Raw genomic sequence first — 17,723 nt, 5'->3', positions numbered from 1 at the left:
CGTTCTAGACCCCCTCCCCCACCCCGCCCCCACCCGCCGGGCCATAACAACTGGTCCATCTGGAAGAGGAAGGGGGGATATTTTTGGAAGGGTTGTGGGTAGAGAAGGGGCCCAAAAGAGAACCTTCCTCCATTTCGGACAACAGGCAGAACTGTACTTAGCCCCTTCTTGCTAGTTCTCCAAATGTTTGCATACGCACGGCCGAAGAGAGGAAATTATGACAGTCGGCGTGAGTCCCCCCTGCGGACAGCTTTGGTATACTCCGGGATGGAGTCTTGGAGTGAGAAGGCGGGCCGTCTCGCGCACCCAGCCCCACCTCCCGCGGAGGTGGGCGTGACCTCTCTGTGAGGTTAATAAACCGAGGCGCTCCCGAGGCGGGCGGCTGCAGAGCGAGCCGGCTCCGGAGCGAGCGCACGCGGCGCACGGGACGCCCCCTCCCCGTCGCCGTCGCCGGTGACGGTGCCGGTGCCGGTGCGCTGCTGCCACCACCGCGGGTCGTCGCACCCTCTTCCTCTTCTTCCTGCCGCCGCCACCTCGTCCACCTCTGCCGTCCCGCAGGACAGGCGGTGCTCGGGCCCCCTCACCCCGCCCCCTCTCCGGGGGAAGCCCTGGCCCTGCGGGCCGGGGGATGGAGCTGGGGCGCGCGGGGAGGAGGCGGCTGCTTCCCGCGGGCCACTGAGCGGCCATGAAGACCCTCATCGCCGCCTACTCTGGGGTCCTGCGAGGTGAGGGCCAGGCGGGAGGCACCCTGGGAAACCCACCTTGGGATGCAGTTAGAGTGGGGGGTATTGGGAGGACCCCTCGCCGCCAAGGAGGGGAGGGGGTGTCATGGTGAGGGGAGCCCATCTTAGATGTCAAAAGGGGAGGGAGGCTCAGGATAAGGGGTGTCAGGCAGTGAGGGGTGGGGAAGCCCCTCTCAGCTGTCAAAAGGGGATGTCTTGAGAGCCCAAGGTAGGGGTGTTCAGGGGATGAAGTGAGGGGAACTTCTTTCAGGTGTTAAAATGGAGGTGAGAGGAGGCCCCTGGGAGAGTTTGGCATGGGGTTCAGAATGATAGGGTGAAGGGAACCCCTCTCAGGTGTTAAAACCTGATGAGGAGAGGCCCCTCAGATCTTATAATACGGGGCGTCGGGGGACTGAGAGGAGCCCCTCTCAAATATTAAAATAGAGTTGGGGGAAGGTCTCAGACCTCATCATTTGGGCTGTCCAAAGGATGGGGGGGAGGGGGGACCTCTCAGGTGTTAAAATGTCATGGGGGGCAGTCAGATAATGGCTGGTGGGAGGTGAGGGGTTCCCCTTAATTAGCAGGTGAAGGGGAGGCCCTGAGAGGTATTGATGGGGAATGCCCGGGAGGTGTGTTGAGGGGAGCCCCATCTCAGATATTATAATGGGGGCAGGGTAGTACGGTCCAAGTGAGAGAATCACCCCCAGATGTTGTTGTGATTGAGGAGGGGGGCGGGGTTGGGGAATAAAAAGAGGAATGGGTCCTCAGGTTTTGTCATGCAGTAGAAGTATGCATAAGAAAGGGCTATGGAAGAGGGAGCAGTTAGCTTTGTGTGTGAGGAGCTGAGGAAGGAAATGCTTGTTCTAATGCTGATGAGACCTGTGTAGCTTTAGTTGGGTGAAAGATCTAAGAAGGTTAAGTTTGGGGCACTTAGAGGTGAAGAAGATAGGGTTAGACAGAGGTGAGGCATCTATTCCTCCTTGGTCTCCCAAGGTATGTGAAATCCCTGAAAAGGAGCTTCTGTAAAAGAGAAAGAAAAAGTGATTACGAGTGGACTTGTTTTTCTATTTACTGTCCCCTCTTCAGGCTGGCGTCTCACCCCTCCCCCAGATGGAAGCTAATACTATGCACAGAAGGGTCCTAGGCTCCTCTTGGCTGGGTTGGGGGGAGTGGGGAAGATGATGTGCTTTCTTTACTAATCCCCGCTACTAGTGAAGGTTAAATCCCATAGATTGGGGGGGGGGTGGCACTGAATGAGGTGGGGTGGTTGGCAGCTTGGGCCTCCTTCCCTACTCTCTTGGGGACTCTAGAATCCCTGTGATTTCTAGAAATGAGGTTACAGAGAGGCAGATTTTACCTAGCTAACAGGAGAAATTTCTTAACACTGAGGTGCAAATTGTGGAGTATGGCGTGTCTCAGTAGGTGGTGAGCTCCCCGTCACTGCGAAGCTAGATGACTTTGTTGAGGATGTTGACAAGGTCCATGCAGCAAGTCACGCTGCTTGCTAATTGGTGGCTTCTGTTGTCTATTTGTCTGCATGTAGGAAGACTGGTTGTTAGACTTGAGTAATTTGTACCCAGGCCACCCAGCTAGGAAATGAGGGCTAGGATTCATTAAATACCATTTTGCCTTTCATTGTGCGTGCTTGATCCTGAATATTTGAAGACACATCTGAACCTTTTGATATTGGCACCACGAAAGACAATAGCCTCCCCTACATCACCCCAGAGATAGAAACCTCAACTATAGGGACTTTAGGGCTGACATGATTGGGGGAGGGAGGTGATATTTGTCGTTCATTCATCCATAATTTTCCCCTCTGAACCTCAGTTTCCTCACTTGTAAAGTGATTGGATTAGATGGCCTCTGAGTCTTTAACACATATCTTGTGTTCTGATGTAAAGGTTGGAACAAATAAGCTCTTGAGGTCCTTTCCAAATCTGGGCTTCTGTAATTATCTAATATTAAGGCAGATCAGGTAATAAAGGGGAGAAATTATTGGCTTGCGGCTGTCTTTCAAAATGGAATCGGGGAAACTAATGATAGGGCTAGTTGAATCCTTGGGCTGGGTCAAGTTTGGCCAGAGGTTGCTGCTGAAACTGTGCCTCCCTAGTTTAACATCACAGGGAAAATAGGATCAGAGATCATGTGTTTACTAGAAAACATATTTACTGAAATATTCCTTCACTCTCTTCTGGGTCCCTTAGACAGTCAACCCTGTTGTTTAAGCGCTAATTATTCATGTTGTGAATCCTGTTCTTACACTGGTCCCCCTTTTTTTTCTTCTACTGATCTACTCTTTAGGAGATTTGCTGCTAGGGAACTAGGGGGTGCCATAGATGGAGTGCCATGCCTGGAGTCAGGAAGGCTCATCTTCCTGAGTTCAAATGTGATCTCAGACACTTACTAGCTGTGTGACCCTGGGCAAGTCACTTAACTTGGTTTGCCTTGGTTTCCTCATCTGTGAAATGAGCTGGAGAAGGAAATGGCAAAGCACTCCAGTGTCTTTGCCAAGAAAACCCTAAATGGGGTCATGAAGAGTCAGACATGACTGAAAAGAGATTGAACAGCACAATAAAAATGGGTGGGAGTAGGGGATGGCACTCAAACCAGGCAGTGGAGCAAGTTTGATATTCTCAGCTCTAACCAGTCATGAGCTAGTCTGATGAGAGGCAGCATCGTAGTGGAGAGAGCTCATAGTGAGAGGACCTCATTTGAAATCCAGTAAAGCCACCGACTGGGTGACCTTGGGCAGTTTGCCGCATTCATTTCAACAGACCTCTCTCTAGGCCTCACTTTTCTTCTCTGTAAAATAAAAGGGTTAGACTAAAATAGGGATTCTTAACCCTTTTCATGTCCTGGTCTCTTGTGGCAATCTGGTATAGCCCGAATTCCTTCTCAGAAAAAAAAAATGTTTTTAAATGTAATACAACTATCAAAAAAAATTTTAAGTGTTCATGGACCCCAAGGTAACGCTTGAACTAAATCCTATAAAAAAACTAAAAAGTTAGAGGGTTTACATCAGGTCTGAGACAAGGTTTAACATAGAAAACTTACACAAGTCACACACTAGATGTGTGACCATAAATGAGACTTTTCATCTCTTGAGCCTCAGTTTTCTTATCTGTAAAATGGAGATGTAATAGTACTATTTTTACAAGGTTACATGAAGAAAGCAATTTATAAACACTAAAGCATTATAAAAATGGGAGTCTTTACTAGTCACGGACAGTACAGGTCATTGTATAACACAATCAAGTGCTGGGAAAAGGGCAATATTCAGTAAAGCTATGGTTCAGAGAAGAAGATCACTGTGTGCTGGAGTAGTCAGAGAAGGCTTCCTGGAAGAGGAAGCTCGAGCTGGGCCCTGTAAGATTCAGCTGGGGGAAGGACAGGTGCAAAGGTGGCAGTGACTTAATCGATGTTTGTTTAGTTGAATTACTAGCTCACACATATGTAGCTCCCTCTGGTTTAGAGAGTATTTTCTTTCCAGCTAACCCATGTGAAGTAGGTAGTGCAAAGATTGTTGCCAATTGAAGTAATACATGTAAAATGCTTTGTAATAATAATACTAAAAGAACTAGCATTTGTATGGCATTTTAAGGTTTGCACACTGCTTTACAAATGTTGCCTTATGTTGTTTTTACAACAACCCTGAGAAGCAGGTACCATCGTTTTCCCATTTTTCAGATGAGGAAACAGGCAGACATTGACTTGCTCAGAGGTATATACAGCTAGTCAGAGTCTAAGGCTGGGTGGAACTCAGCTCTTCCTGACTCTGAGCCAAATACCATCCATTCTGCTCCTTAGCAGTAATAATAGCTAGCATTTATGTAGTGCTTTAAGGTTTGCAAAACACTTCACATATGCTGATCAGTAGACTTTTATTAAGTACCTAGTGTGTGGTAGGTATAGTGCTAAATTCTGGGGATACAAAGAAATATAAAAGACAGTCCCTTTTTCAAGGAGTTTACCGTCGAATGGAGGAGAGAACATGCTAACGCCTATATACAAAAAAAGCTATGTTATGATAAATTGGAAATAATCACCCCAAGGAAGGCACTAGAATTAAGAGAAATCAGACAAGACTTCCTTTGAAGGTGGCATTTAGATGGGACCTGAAAGAAGCCAGTAGGTGGAAATGAGGCAGGAGATTGTTTCAGGTGTGGGAGATAGCAACTGAAAATGATGAGGGTTGAGAGTTTGAGGAAAATAGCAAGGAGGTTAGTGTTGCTGGAATACAGGAGGGCAGAGCAAGGGCAAAGGAAAGTGGTATAAGTGTAAGAAGACCGGAAAGGTGGTGTGTGTGTGTGTGTGTGTGTGTGTGTGTTTGTGTGTTTGTATATAAGATGGTTATGAAGGGCTTCAAATGTGTGTGTGTGTGTGTGTTTGTATATAAGATGGTTATGAAGGGCTTCGAATGTGTGTGTGTGTGTGTGTGTGTGTGTGTGTGTTTGTATATAAGACGGTTGTGAAGGGCTTCGAATGCCAAACAGAATTATATTTGATCTTGGAGGTGATAAAGAGCTACTGGAGTGGATTAAATATGGGTGTGATATGGTTAGAAATGCTCTTTAGGAAGGTCACTTTGGCAGCTGAGTGGAGGATAGACTGGAGTGGGGAGAGAAATACTTGAGGCAGGCAGATCAACTGGCAGGTTATTGCAATAGTCCAGGTATGAGGAGATAAAAACCGACACCGGGTGGTGACAGTTTCAGAGGAAAGAAGGCAGCGTATGTGAGGGAAGTGATATGTTTCCTCATTTGATCCTCACACAACCCTGGGAGAGAGGTGCTCTTATTATCTCTGTTTTACAGATAAGGAAACTGAGGCACAGAGAGGTTAAATGACTTGCCCACGGTCACACAGTAGGGGTCTGAGGTGAGATTTGAACTCTGGTCTTCCTGATTCCAAGTCAGGCACTTTATGCCCTATGGTGCCACCTAGGATGCTTCAGGTGCTAAAGAAATGTTAGCTATTATCAACCTTCCCACTTTACAGATGCAGAAACTAAGGCATAGATTGTGATGTGTTCATGGTCACAAAGCTTGTGACGATGGGAGCCTGACTTTAATGATCTCTCCATTATACCATACCGCTTCTCCATGCTACCTCTCTTTTTCAAATACAGTCACAGGTACACAAAGCCCGATGCTGAGCATTGAGGGTACAAAGATAAAATGAGTCTCTGCGCTGAAGGTGTTTACATCCTACCCCAGGGATTTAACAGGGCCATTGTAGTAGGGACAAAGGATCCAGACAAAATGCTCTATGAAAACATGAGAAGGAAAAGAAGACTTGGAGCCGAGAGGTGGAAGGTGGGAAATAAGCTAAAGCTTCATGGGAAAGTGGAAATGTGAGCTGGGTCTTGAAGGAAAATAAGAATTTCACTAGACGGAGATGTGAAGGGACTGTGTGCTGGCCATTGGTGGGGAGGTGGAGAGTATTGGGCTTGAAAGTGTTCAGTCTCTTTTCAGTCATGTCTGACTCTTCATGACCCCATTTAGGGTTTTCTTGGCACTAACCCCCTTCAGGTATTCAGTGCTTTAGGCAGATGGCCTATTAAGCACTATTCCCCAAAGGAAGGAGGAGAAATCTGGGGAATAATGCCTAATAGGCCATTTGCCTAGAGCACTGAATACCTGAAGGGGGCTAGTGTGAAGGACTTGCATAAGTGTCCCCAAGTAGATCCACCTGGTGGATTATCCGTGATCAATGAAAAATCATGTAAATAAAATCCCTCGATGATAACCTTTTTACACCCGGCATGATTTAGAATACATGACACTTTTCTTTCCTCCCCTGTGAAACAACAAGAAGAATATTTGGGATTATCTTTTTGAATATCTGTGCCTGCCTTCTTTTAACATCAACAAAGGAGGCTGACTAGTCTTCCTGAAGGGGGAAGGGGGAATCCTTCAATTCTGTAGTGGATTTCTGAAAACCCCTTGTGGCCTAGTGGATAATGACCTTAAAATTAGAAGACTTGGGTTCTAGCCCCAACTTTGACATTTATTAAACTAAGTAACTTAGGGCAGACAGCTAGGTGGATCAGTAGATAGAGCCCCAGGCTTGGAGTTAGGAAGACTTGAGTTTAGAGGCAGAATCCTCAGACACTTTCTAGCTATGTGACCTTCAGTAGGTCACTTCACCTGGTTTTCCTTAGTTTCCTCATCTGTAAAATAAGCTGGAGAAGGAAATGGCAAACTGCTCCAGTATCTTTGCCAAGAAAACCCCAAATGGGGTCACTAAGAGCTGGACATTAGGAAAAACAACTGAACACCAAATTCAACTTCAAACTCGGTTTCTTCCTCAATTCCTCTGTAAAATGGGGCTAATACTTGTACTACCTATTTCATAGGGTTGTTGGATTAAATGAGAATATATGTAAAGACATTAAAGTAATTGTATAAGCATCGTCTAATATTAGAAATGGGAGCTGCTGGGTGTTTTTGTTTTTGAACTCCTCTCTTCCAGCCACCTCATGTTACAGAGGAGAAAGCAAGTGCAGAGTGACAGTGACTTGCCCAGAGTCACATAGGAGCTCATGTCAGAGCAGGGAGTAAAACATAAGCCCCCGATTCTCAGTTTAATACATTTTCCACCATAGAGGAAAGGGTCAGAAAAAAAATGTGAGAAGCGAAGGTAATGGAATATGATAGGGAAGATCACTTATGGAATTTATGGCTGGATAGCATCTTAAAGTTCACCTAAGATCTGAGTGGCTTGAGTGGGCTTTGGGGCTTTCAAATGTTTCTCTCTCTCTTCCTCCTCTCTCCAAGTCCCAGGTAACACATTTACAAAGTACTTTCCTTATAGCCCTATGATAGGGGGTGGGACTGGGGCTGGGTGTTTAGGTGTCTAGTCTTGGACAAGAGCCAGCCCCTCCCCTTGGCCGTAAGTCATTAGTCTTCTCCATCATGCATGCCCAGCTTTATCTGGAAGCAGCCTACCAGACTACCAGTTCTTACCATGTAGGTCACTAAGGACCACCTGAACACAGTCTGCCAGGCTAATGTTGACCCCCTTAGCTCCGGGTTTGGTTAGGGGCAGGAGAGGGCAGAGTGAAAATGGCTGGCTATCAGGCCTCATAGATCTTTCTCGGTCTTGAGTCAGCAGTTCTGGAGCCCAAGCTTCTGTTTATACTGATCAAGTGAAGATTGAAGGTAAGAGCCTGGCCATGGTGCCAGCTGTATCAGAACAGTGGCCTACAGCTTCTCCCTCAGGGCCTCCCACTGGCGAGTTGGACTTGGCCTGCTCTCAGGGACAGCTGGCTCACCTGAGGCCTAGGAAAGATCAGAGAAGGTAATGAAAAGGTAGAAGAGGATAGCAAGCCCCTCTCCCTTCTTCAATCTTACAATTACAGAATTGCAAGGGACCTACCTTTGAGATTGTCTAGTCCAATCCCATCATTTTGCCCATGAAGAAATTGGCCCAGAGAGGGAGAAGGGACCTGCCCAGGGTCACAAAAGCTAGTAAATTGCAGAGCCAGGCAGGACTTGAACCAAGTCCTCAGACTCAATCCAGATCATCTAATCTAGTTTGCACATGAACAGGAATCCCTTTTTCAGCACTATATTACCTCTAGAAAGTAGTGTTAAATTAACTTTGAGGAAATTTGTCAGAAACTAAACCTTGTAGGAGAAGGCCTTATATAGGAAGAGGTAAAAAAATTTCCTTTATCTGTAGGCACATGTGAGGGACAAGGGCAGGCAAACTGCCATATTATTGGCAAGTCCTCACAAAAAGTCACTTGCCCTTTGGCGAGGGAGCAGGCCAGCAGAGACCAGTTAGCCTTCTAACCCCTTCCCCCATCATCATAGTAGCAGCGGAGGAAGAGGTCCTTAAATGAAATCTGTCTTAAATACTTAGTATGTACCTAGCCCCGGCCTGTGTATTAACAGGGAATAAAAGTATGCTATTTAATTTATTCATCCAGTACTAAATATAAGATGCTCTCTGCTCTTGAAGAGATTACGCAGCTAAATGAGACATACAAGAAAGTACTGTGCCTGGCACATAGGAGGTCATAAATAAATTTTTGTGGACCAACTGGCCTTCAAGGAATTACAGATCTCGGAAGACTTTCGAAAACCTTCTGAAAATGCCTTCTGTGATACTTATACTTGTTCTACTCAACCTTGAGGGGAAGAATTAGCAGTACTGGGCAGAAGGTGCAGAGGCAGATTTCAGCAGGACACAAGGTTAAACTTCCTAACCATGAGAGCTGACCAATGATGGGACAGTCTGGCTTAGTAGAGGTAGTGAGATTATTGTCAGAGATCTTTAAGCAGACCCTGGATTGACAGTAGACTGGCCAACCTCTTAGATCCTTTTCAGCAATAAATGTTTGAGCCAGTGTGTTGTTGAGGGTATTCCTGCTCAGGAAACCTCTGTCAGAGGTTCTTCAAATTCTAGGAGTCTGCAAAATGTTACATGTTCTTATTCACTGTTGTTGGAAGAATTTGTATAAGGGGCCAGGATTACATGGGTTTGATTTCTGCTTCTGACTTATCGTATGACACTTGACCATTCTTCTATTTTTATGCCTTACTCTTTTCTCAGTAAAATGGAGTTCCTCCTTTAAATTTCATCTTTGGGGCGTGAAGGTGATCCTGAATTCTTTAAGGCTGGGACAACAGAGTGCAAACTTTGATACCTACCTGGAAAGACTTGTTATTTAGGCCTGTTGTGTGTCTGTTTGAGGACCAATCTAGCTAAGTTTAAAGAGGCTTACCACCAGGTGAGAATTATTTCAGCCATCACAATCCTCAAGAATGAATTGTATATGTGGAGAGAGAGCCACATCTTTTGTAGTATGGAAATATAAAATAGGGGTAATGCCACCTATACTAGGAGACCAGGACAAAATAAGTATGGTCAGCTTTCTGTTTTGCAAAAGGCTCTCTTCATAACTGCCTTTTATCACTCCCCCTTTACAGGTGACAGAACGGGCTCAGAGAGATGAAATGACTTGAACTTTCCTGAAGTCACACAGCTAGTAAATGACAGAGATGAGACTTAAACTGTGATGTTTTGATAACAAATTTAATATTCTTTGACTTATACCACAGTAAAAGCACAGAAGCCTATGACTGAATCATTCAGGACTCCTTGGAGCTCAGGACATTTTCAGAAGAAACCAGTTTCTACATTTCACATGTCCCTGTACCGTGACTGCAACCCATTTGGGGAATTCGATGGTGACTGTTACGCTGATGTACTCTTGAGTCTGGCATTGTCACCAAGCAACCTCAGTTACCTCCCACTCTGCTGGTTATTTAAAATTTACAGTCAAGTAGTGCGGGGATTTGCCACTGGGTACTTGGTTCTATACTTGGATTAAAGATGAGGGCCCCTCAGTAGCCAGAGTGTGCCAGATATATGCCCCTAGAATAATAATATTTATTATCATTATTATTATTAAATGCCCCTAGAAAGCATGTGTGGTGCAGGGTAGTAGAATTAAAAGTGCGAGCAGCTTCCCAGGCTGTGTGAGAACTCCCGGCCTTTTGTGCTCAAAGCAGACATTGCTCACTGTGTTTGCAGCCAGTTTGCACTGTCTCTGTTGTAAATCTAGACTCACAGAATGTTGAAGCTGGAAGGAGACCCGAGATACCACTTAGTTTAACCTCTTAATTTTATATGTGAAGAAACAGTACCTGGAGAAGGATACCAAGTTTGCATAGTTAAGTAGGCACAACTTTAGGAAATCTAATAGATGAACCACCTAGACTTTTATTCATGGAACATACTTATTGAATCCTAACTAGTCCTGTGCTTAAAAAAAAACGTTATTGCTAGGCTGCTGTAAGTATAAACACATCGTTTAATGCACCTCACTTCTGTTGGTTGGAAGATAGAGCCTAATGTTGAAAGGGCTGTGGGAAAACATACCCATTAATGTACTACCAGTAGACGTTAGAGTGCAGCACCTTCCAAATGAAGATATTTTAAGTCACTTGTCATGGAAGATAACATTCACTGGGTGCAGAACCTTGGAATGGTCACATAACCCACCGTCAGAGAACTCCCCATCAAAGGGGAAGTTATTACTCCTGCCCACAAGGAATTGTTAATGTGAAAGGAGAGACAGGGTCTTCTACCCTTGGAGAGATGTAGCCCTTTCCCTTTTGGGGACTCCTAGTTAAAGAGACAGACTTGGCCTTTGCTTGTGCTGTTTTCCAGCTCTCCCAATGCTTCTTTTATTCAAGGCAAAACTCTCTTTACTTTCTCCAGGAAGCCTCTCCTGGCTAATCTAGCCATCGTTGATTTGTCTCTCATTTGACCCATATAGCACTTGAAACTTATACCACAAAATGTAATGTGGAATTATACACTGATTCACATATGGGCATTATCAACTCTTAGGGCTTATCAGGCTTATTGCTTCTTCCAATATCTGTTGTTTGATAAGATTATTTATTTAGGCCAGGCCTTCCCCACCCCGTCCCCTATTCATTCCCCATTGATGCACACACCCATGCAAATTAACATAATATAAAAGGACATACCTACTGCTGTAGGACCAGAGCTATGCATTATGATGAGCTCTGAGAGTAGGTGGAGCTGGTCTGGGATAACTTCTTAGAGGAAATGAGGTTTTAATAGAGATGAAGAGGTTGGGAGGAAACCAACCTTGATGAAGAAGGGGCTAATGCTATAAAATGAGGGGCTTGAACTAGATGACCTCTAAGATCTTTCCCAACTCTTAACAGCCTGAGGGTACAGAATAGCTCCTACTTCTTCATGATAACATAGTGGGAGGGGCATTAGATTTGGAATTAGGAGAGACTTGGGTTCAAGTTTTGCCTCAGATACTTACTAGCTGTGTAACCATAGACAAGACACTTCACCTTTTTTAGGCTGTTTCCTCTTCTGTTAAGTAGAAGTAATAGTAGTTGTACTTAATTCAGGGGGTTCATGGGACTCAGACAAGATAATGCACAAAGTACTTTGCAACCACATTAACTGACAATAAATGCCAGTTATTATTCACAAAGCACTTACTTCAGATGACCAATGACATAGGATTATTTTTCCTATTTTATACTTTAACAGATGTGGAAATGACTTGCCCGACATCACAAAGCTAACAGTAACAGGGATAGGAAAGGGAGATTTCATTTCATTCTTATATGGAGCCCCAGGATGAGGATATCACCCTCCTGAGGAGGAGGATCACAGTGCTAAGAGGTTATAAATGACTTGCCCAGGGTCACATAGCCTGTATATGCCTGAGGCAGGACTTGACTTCAGATCTTCCTGCATCCAAAGCCCATTCTCTTGCCACTATGCTGCATTTCCTCTAAATATGGCCTTTTACATTTGCAGAACACTTCACATGTATTATTTCATCCTTAACCTTTTGAAATAGGTAGAGCAAGTGTTATTCTATCCCAAGAAGCTTGATTTATATATCAATACAACAAACATTTATAAAGCACCTACTGTGTGCAAGGCACCACACTAGGCATTGCTAATTCAGTGACAAAAAAAGGTCAGTCCTCCGGGAGTTTAGACAAGATAGCTCTGATTATTAGGAAGTTTTCCCATGCCTTTGAGCCAAAATTTGCCTCCTGCAACTTCTGCCGACTGCTCCAGTCCTGCTCTTTAGGTCAAGCAAAATATGTCCAACCCTTCTTCCATATCCTAGTCTTTCAGATACATGAAGGAAGCCATCATGTCATAGTTTCTTATTTCTCCCCAATGCCAGGTCTTCTCAAAGCTCAACATTCCCAGTTCCTTCCTAATCGTAGCACCCAAAATGAAGCATGATATTCCAGATTTGATGTGAGCAAAACTGAGGACGATGAGTTAGCTACCTTGAGCCACCTTTTTTCTAGCTTCCTGTCCCAACTATATTCTGAACCTCATTTTGATTGTTAATAGTAATTCACATTTCTATAGGACTAGGGTTTATAAAATACTTTCCCCACAGCACCTTTGTGAGGTAGATAGTGCAGGTAGTATTATCCCCACTTTGCAGATGAGAAAACAAGTGAAAGCTAAAATGATTTGCTTGTCAGCATCAGAACCAGCATTTGAACCAGATTTACTAACACAGAGAGTAATGTTCTTTCCAGAGTGCCATGCATGCTATTTTATTTTCTGTGAGTACTAATAGTGAATCCTTTCCAAAGCACCTTGTGTATTATTCTGCCTCATGGGTACCATTTCCTGTTGCCTAGAATCCATTCTCTTTACTCTTTTCCTTTCCACATGCTTCAAGGCCCATCTCAGGTACCATCTCTTCCAGGAAGCTTTACCTAAGTACCGATTTGTCCTTTTTCTGAGTTCCTTGGCACCTAGAGTATGCCTCAGTTAATCTTGCTATCTTCTTCCTATTTGGTCACTGCTTGCTCAGGATAAGGCATTGCAATAAGATAGAAAGAAAACTGGATTTGTTGGAAGATCTTGATTCTGGCACTAGGTGTGTATTCCTGGCAAGTCCCTTAACATCTCTGGTTGACATAGGCTTAGGAGAAAATTGCTTTGTAAGTGTTATATGACTATATGTATGAGGTGTTTTATTTTTTAATATATCTTGTGCACCATAAGTTCCTCTAGGGAGGGTAGAGACTGTGTCTTTGATAATAATAACAAACTAATACTTAATATAAGTGCTTTACAGTTTCCAAAATGCTTTCTTGACAACACCTCTGAGAGAAGCAGGCAGGGATTATTGCTTTCATTTTATACTGAAGGGTAATGATTTGACTGAGTATTAAGAAGTAACGCTTAGATTCAAAGTCGCCCTTCTGACTCAGAACTCCAGTGTACTTTCCATTGAACTGTTCTGTTTTAGCATATTAATGTCCACACAAAAGAAGTCATGTCATACTCTGCATAACTTGCTCCAAACTATATAGCTTTGAAGAATTTTGTGGTTATGATTCATTTTTCATGACCTGGGTGACCAGTGAGTAAAACCATCACTAGAAAGGGCCTTGGGGGCCTTCTAGTTCAATCTGTTCTAGGATTCCCTTCTACAGCATCCCCAGTGATGAGGAACTTCTCTTCCTTCTAAAGCCACCTCTTCCAAACAGACAGTTGGAACTCAGTAAATGATGATTGAATGGAATTGATAGGATGGTAGGGAAGGGGGCTTAGCAGTAGAGCAATTCGATGGCCCAGATCTTTTCAGTCTAAAGCAGAGAGAGTGTATTGGTTTTCTGATGAGGGTATCCAACAGGGAAGCAGGAAAGTGGGGAGCTGAGTGTGTCACATCGTTAACCCTTAGCAGATGTTTGCTAAGAATGGATATAGATCTATGGGGAGAGGAAAGGGTCAGGAAGGAATTGATCAGTCACTGAAACCTCCCAAACCACTTTAGGACAGAGATCCTTTTATCCTATTTCTTTTCTTCTAGGAATTGATACTTGAAGCAAGAATTGGATTTCCGAGGAGGAACATAGAACAAAGAATGTTAGTGTTGGCAGGGATCTTAAAACTTAGAATTTTAGCACCGGAAGAGACTTAAGCCCAACCCCATAATTTTACAGAGAAAGAAACCCAAAGGTCAAGTGATTTGCCAAAAATCATATATAGTAAGGTAGCGTCAAAGCCAGGACTAGAACCTTGGTCTACTGACTCTCAATTTATCTTTCTTATACAACACTTTGTTTTCTTGAGACTAACAGCTCTAAGTCATGTAGACCAGAGTGGCCATGGGAAATGAGTCCAACCTCAGTTAAATTAAGAGGCAGTATGGAGAAAGTTTTAGACTTGAAGTCAATAGGTGCATTGGTTCAAAAACTAGCTCTGACACTGACGGGTTATATGGCCATGAGCAAGTCTCCTCAGGGTTGTTGTGAGCATCAAATGCCAACCTCTAAAGAGATATTCCAAAGTCCCCTATCATTATTATTGTTAAATTGCTGTTGCAGGTAGGTCTTCATTAGCTCAGTAGCTGAGTTAAAAAAAAATTGGGTGTGAATTCAGTTTTTATTTACCAAAATGTATTGTCCTGCTGACTTTAGAGATACTCTGTCTTGTGATTGATTTTAAGAAGTTTGCTTTATTCTTCTGCTTTCCTCTTTCCTAGTATCTATCAGGTCACTAATTTTTAAGCCCTTCAAGCTGAAAACTATCTTGCAACACCCTGTATGTGATTCTAGGGGAGTCATTAGAGTTCAGTTTCCTCATCCTAAAATATAGGGTTGAAATAGATGATTTCTAATATCCTCTGGTTCTAAAGAATCTCAGAATTGGAAAGGTCTCAGAGGTCACCTGGTCTATCCCATAACTGAGCAGGCATATTCTTTATGAGATACCCCAGCCCAGCAATAGTGAACCAATGATTGCATTAAACAGAATTAAATACTTCTGGGGGCACTCATTTTGCTTTTGGATAGCTCTGATTAGGAAATTTTCCCAAATACTTGGTGTCCCAGAGGTCAGTGCAATTTTAAGCTTATTAAAACTGAAACCTGCCTCTACAGCCCCTCCCCCCTCCTCTTTACTCATAGTTTTTCCATCTTGGGCCAAACAAAAGAAACCTAAGCCTTGGAGAGGACTCTAACCTTTTGAAAGGTTAACCTTTTTGAAACCTCTTCTCTGATCTGTATAAACATTTACGTGTAAGAGGAAAACCCACCATTTAAAAACCCTGTGAAGAATCAGTTTGTAATGTGATCTGTCACTCCTGAATTTAGTCAAGCACATATATATATGTTTATATATATATATATATATACACACATATATATATATATAAAGTCTATACAACACATAAGACCTAATATACTCAAGGCCCATGTTGTTGACCGAATTTTCATTGTGACAAGGCATACCTGTTGTTTTTAGAGCTACCCTTTGCTTGCCACCTGCAGAAAACTAATAGACAAGCTGACTTTGATTCCATCACCCATGTCTAGTACCATTACCGCCTCTGCGTATGTGTAAGAGTGAGAAAAAGACGTGCTAATATATAGAGATTTTTTTGTTACAGAATGATTTCAGTACTTCGGAGGATCTGGGATGTGAGTATTCTGTCAGTGCAGATTGCAACCCATCTAGATCTCGTGGTCCTGGGTAATTCTTGTCTGTGTTCTTCCTCCGCAGAAGATCCACCCAACATGCTGGAGGCCCTACTCTGGGATATTTTACATGTTGAAGTTATCTGTCTACTCAGGCCTTGTGACTATCACACGTCTTTGTCTGATCATATGTGTCCTTAGTGATAGTGTTTATTCCACTTCTTGGACATAGTTTATATTTGTAAATATGATGCAGCTTACTTATGCCCATTACGTATCTCACCACTTCTCTCTGAGTCATCCATAACTTGAATGTCTTGGATACTGTGGCTTGGAGAACATTTCTGTTGACAAAATGGATCCAAGTGACTTGGGACCCTTTGAAAGCACTGCCACTTCACAAATGCCATCCAGCCTACTCTCTTCCCTCCATTCAATTTTGGGCCTAATTTTTCTGTCTGCAATATGCAAACTAAATGTACAGATGTACCATTTCAGCAGATTGGACATCTTGTTGCATATTGTAATCTGGACAAAGGGCTTTTTTGTCTGTTTGTCTTCTGTATATTATTAGACCAATCTCTGTTGAATAATCACAGATCTCTATTATGAGGAGGTCCTATAATGTTCTGGCGTTAATCAGCAATATAGCTATAAGTAGGATCAGCTGGAGAACATCATGTATTGGGAATCCCTCTTCTATTTGGACCTTCCACAAGGCCTATTCTTCATGATAGTGGCAAGCATCTCACTATATTATGCCTTGTTTGGGATAAATAAGCAACAGGCCGTCAGAGAGTTCTCCATACTGATATTTACCAAAGAATTATGCATAATTTTTATGCATGAGAAGCTCCTTATTACAAAATTATCAGTATTCCCTTATTTTTCATAACTGTGTAAGGTTTGCTTTTAATAAATGAGGAAACTAAGGCCCAGAGTAGTGAAATACTTTTGCCCATGCTCCCCTGGCTAAAAAGGCATATATCCAAGAGTCAAACGTGGATCTTTTAATTCTACTGCTTAGACTCTTTTCACCAAAACTGCCTTTTATAAGAGGCTTCCCTGCATATTCTAGAAGCCATTTCTGATACAGTTTGGGGAGTCCATGATCAAGCCTGCTCTGAAAGAGGGAACAAGATTTGTATCTCTTACTTGATGGAGGAGAGTTATACAAGTGTCCTTTGGGGTCCTCCAGCCCTTCAATGCTACAGCATGTGAGAAAACAATTGTAGAACTGGAAGAGATCTTACATGCAACATACAATGTTAGATCCAGAAGAAACCTGAGGACATAGACCTCATATAACCTTGGGGATTGGATTAGACTCCAAATCCCTTGTTTTACAAAGGAGGAAATTGCCCAAAAGAGAACTGACCTGTCCAAAGGTCATGTACCAGGTTAGTGGTAGAGTTGGAACTTCAACCCAGACCTTCTGAATTCAGATCCAGGTGTCTTTCCTTAACAGTATAGTGTCTCTCCATTTCTAAAGTGGTTCTTGTGGTAGCTTGGACAAACACTCCCTTCCTGACTCCTTACCCCCCACTCCCACCTACTCAGAGAATAATAGCCTTCTAAGGCTTCCTCTCACATCTGATTTCAGCACCAATATCCAAAACAGCCATGCCCTAGATGGTTTTGGTCCACAACATTCACCTTCAGAGTAAAAGAAAAAAATGGACTTGTGTGTGTTGGGCAGTAGGGTGGAGGGAGCAAGGAGCATAGGAGAAGATAATTGCCAGCGCCTGAGATCTTTGGGCTTTTTGATCGCTGTATGCAGCTTCTTCTGGATTTAGTTCCTTCTCTGGGCAGAAACCCCAAATTCCATGAACTAAACTGAAATCTTTACAAGAGCATGGTATGGCAGACATGGAATTTTAGAGGTGGAAGATTTCTTTGGGCTTATCTGGTCCAACTCCCCCCACCCCTTATTTCTATCATAGTTCCAAAGATGAGAGGTGACTTGTCAAAGGTCATAGATTGATTTAATGACAGTGCCAGGATTGGATGTTGCCCTATA

The 17,723-nt window shown here is 43.4% G+C and overlaps 1 protein-coding gene across 1 annotated transcript in view; it reads left to right on the top strand.

Moving 5' to 3' along the window:
- The first annotated feature begins 376 nt into the window (after positions 1–376).
- Positions 377–17,723, top strand: part of DGAT2 (diacylglycerol O-acyltransferase 2) — a 59,182-nt gene continuing 41,835 nt past the window's right edge. The window contains exon 1 of the mRNA XM_036743474.1: positions 377–725. Coding sequence (XP_036599369.1) covers positions 686–725 — 40 coding nt within the window. The 5' untranslated portion in view covers positions 377–685. The remainder of the gene's footprint in view (positions 726–17,723) is intronic.

This window comes from Trichosurus vulpecula, chromosome 2 (genome assembly GCF_011100635.1).
Source record: "Trichosurus vulpecula isolate mTriVul1 chromosome 2, mTriVul1.pri, whole genome shotgun sequence".
Taxonomy (NCBI): Eukaryota; Metazoa; Chordata; class Mammalia; order Diprotodontia; family Phalangeridae; genus Trichosurus; species Trichosurus vulpecula.
The sequence above is the reverse complement of the archived record's forward strand: the minus strand, read 5'-3'. Positions and strand labels throughout refer to the sequence as shown.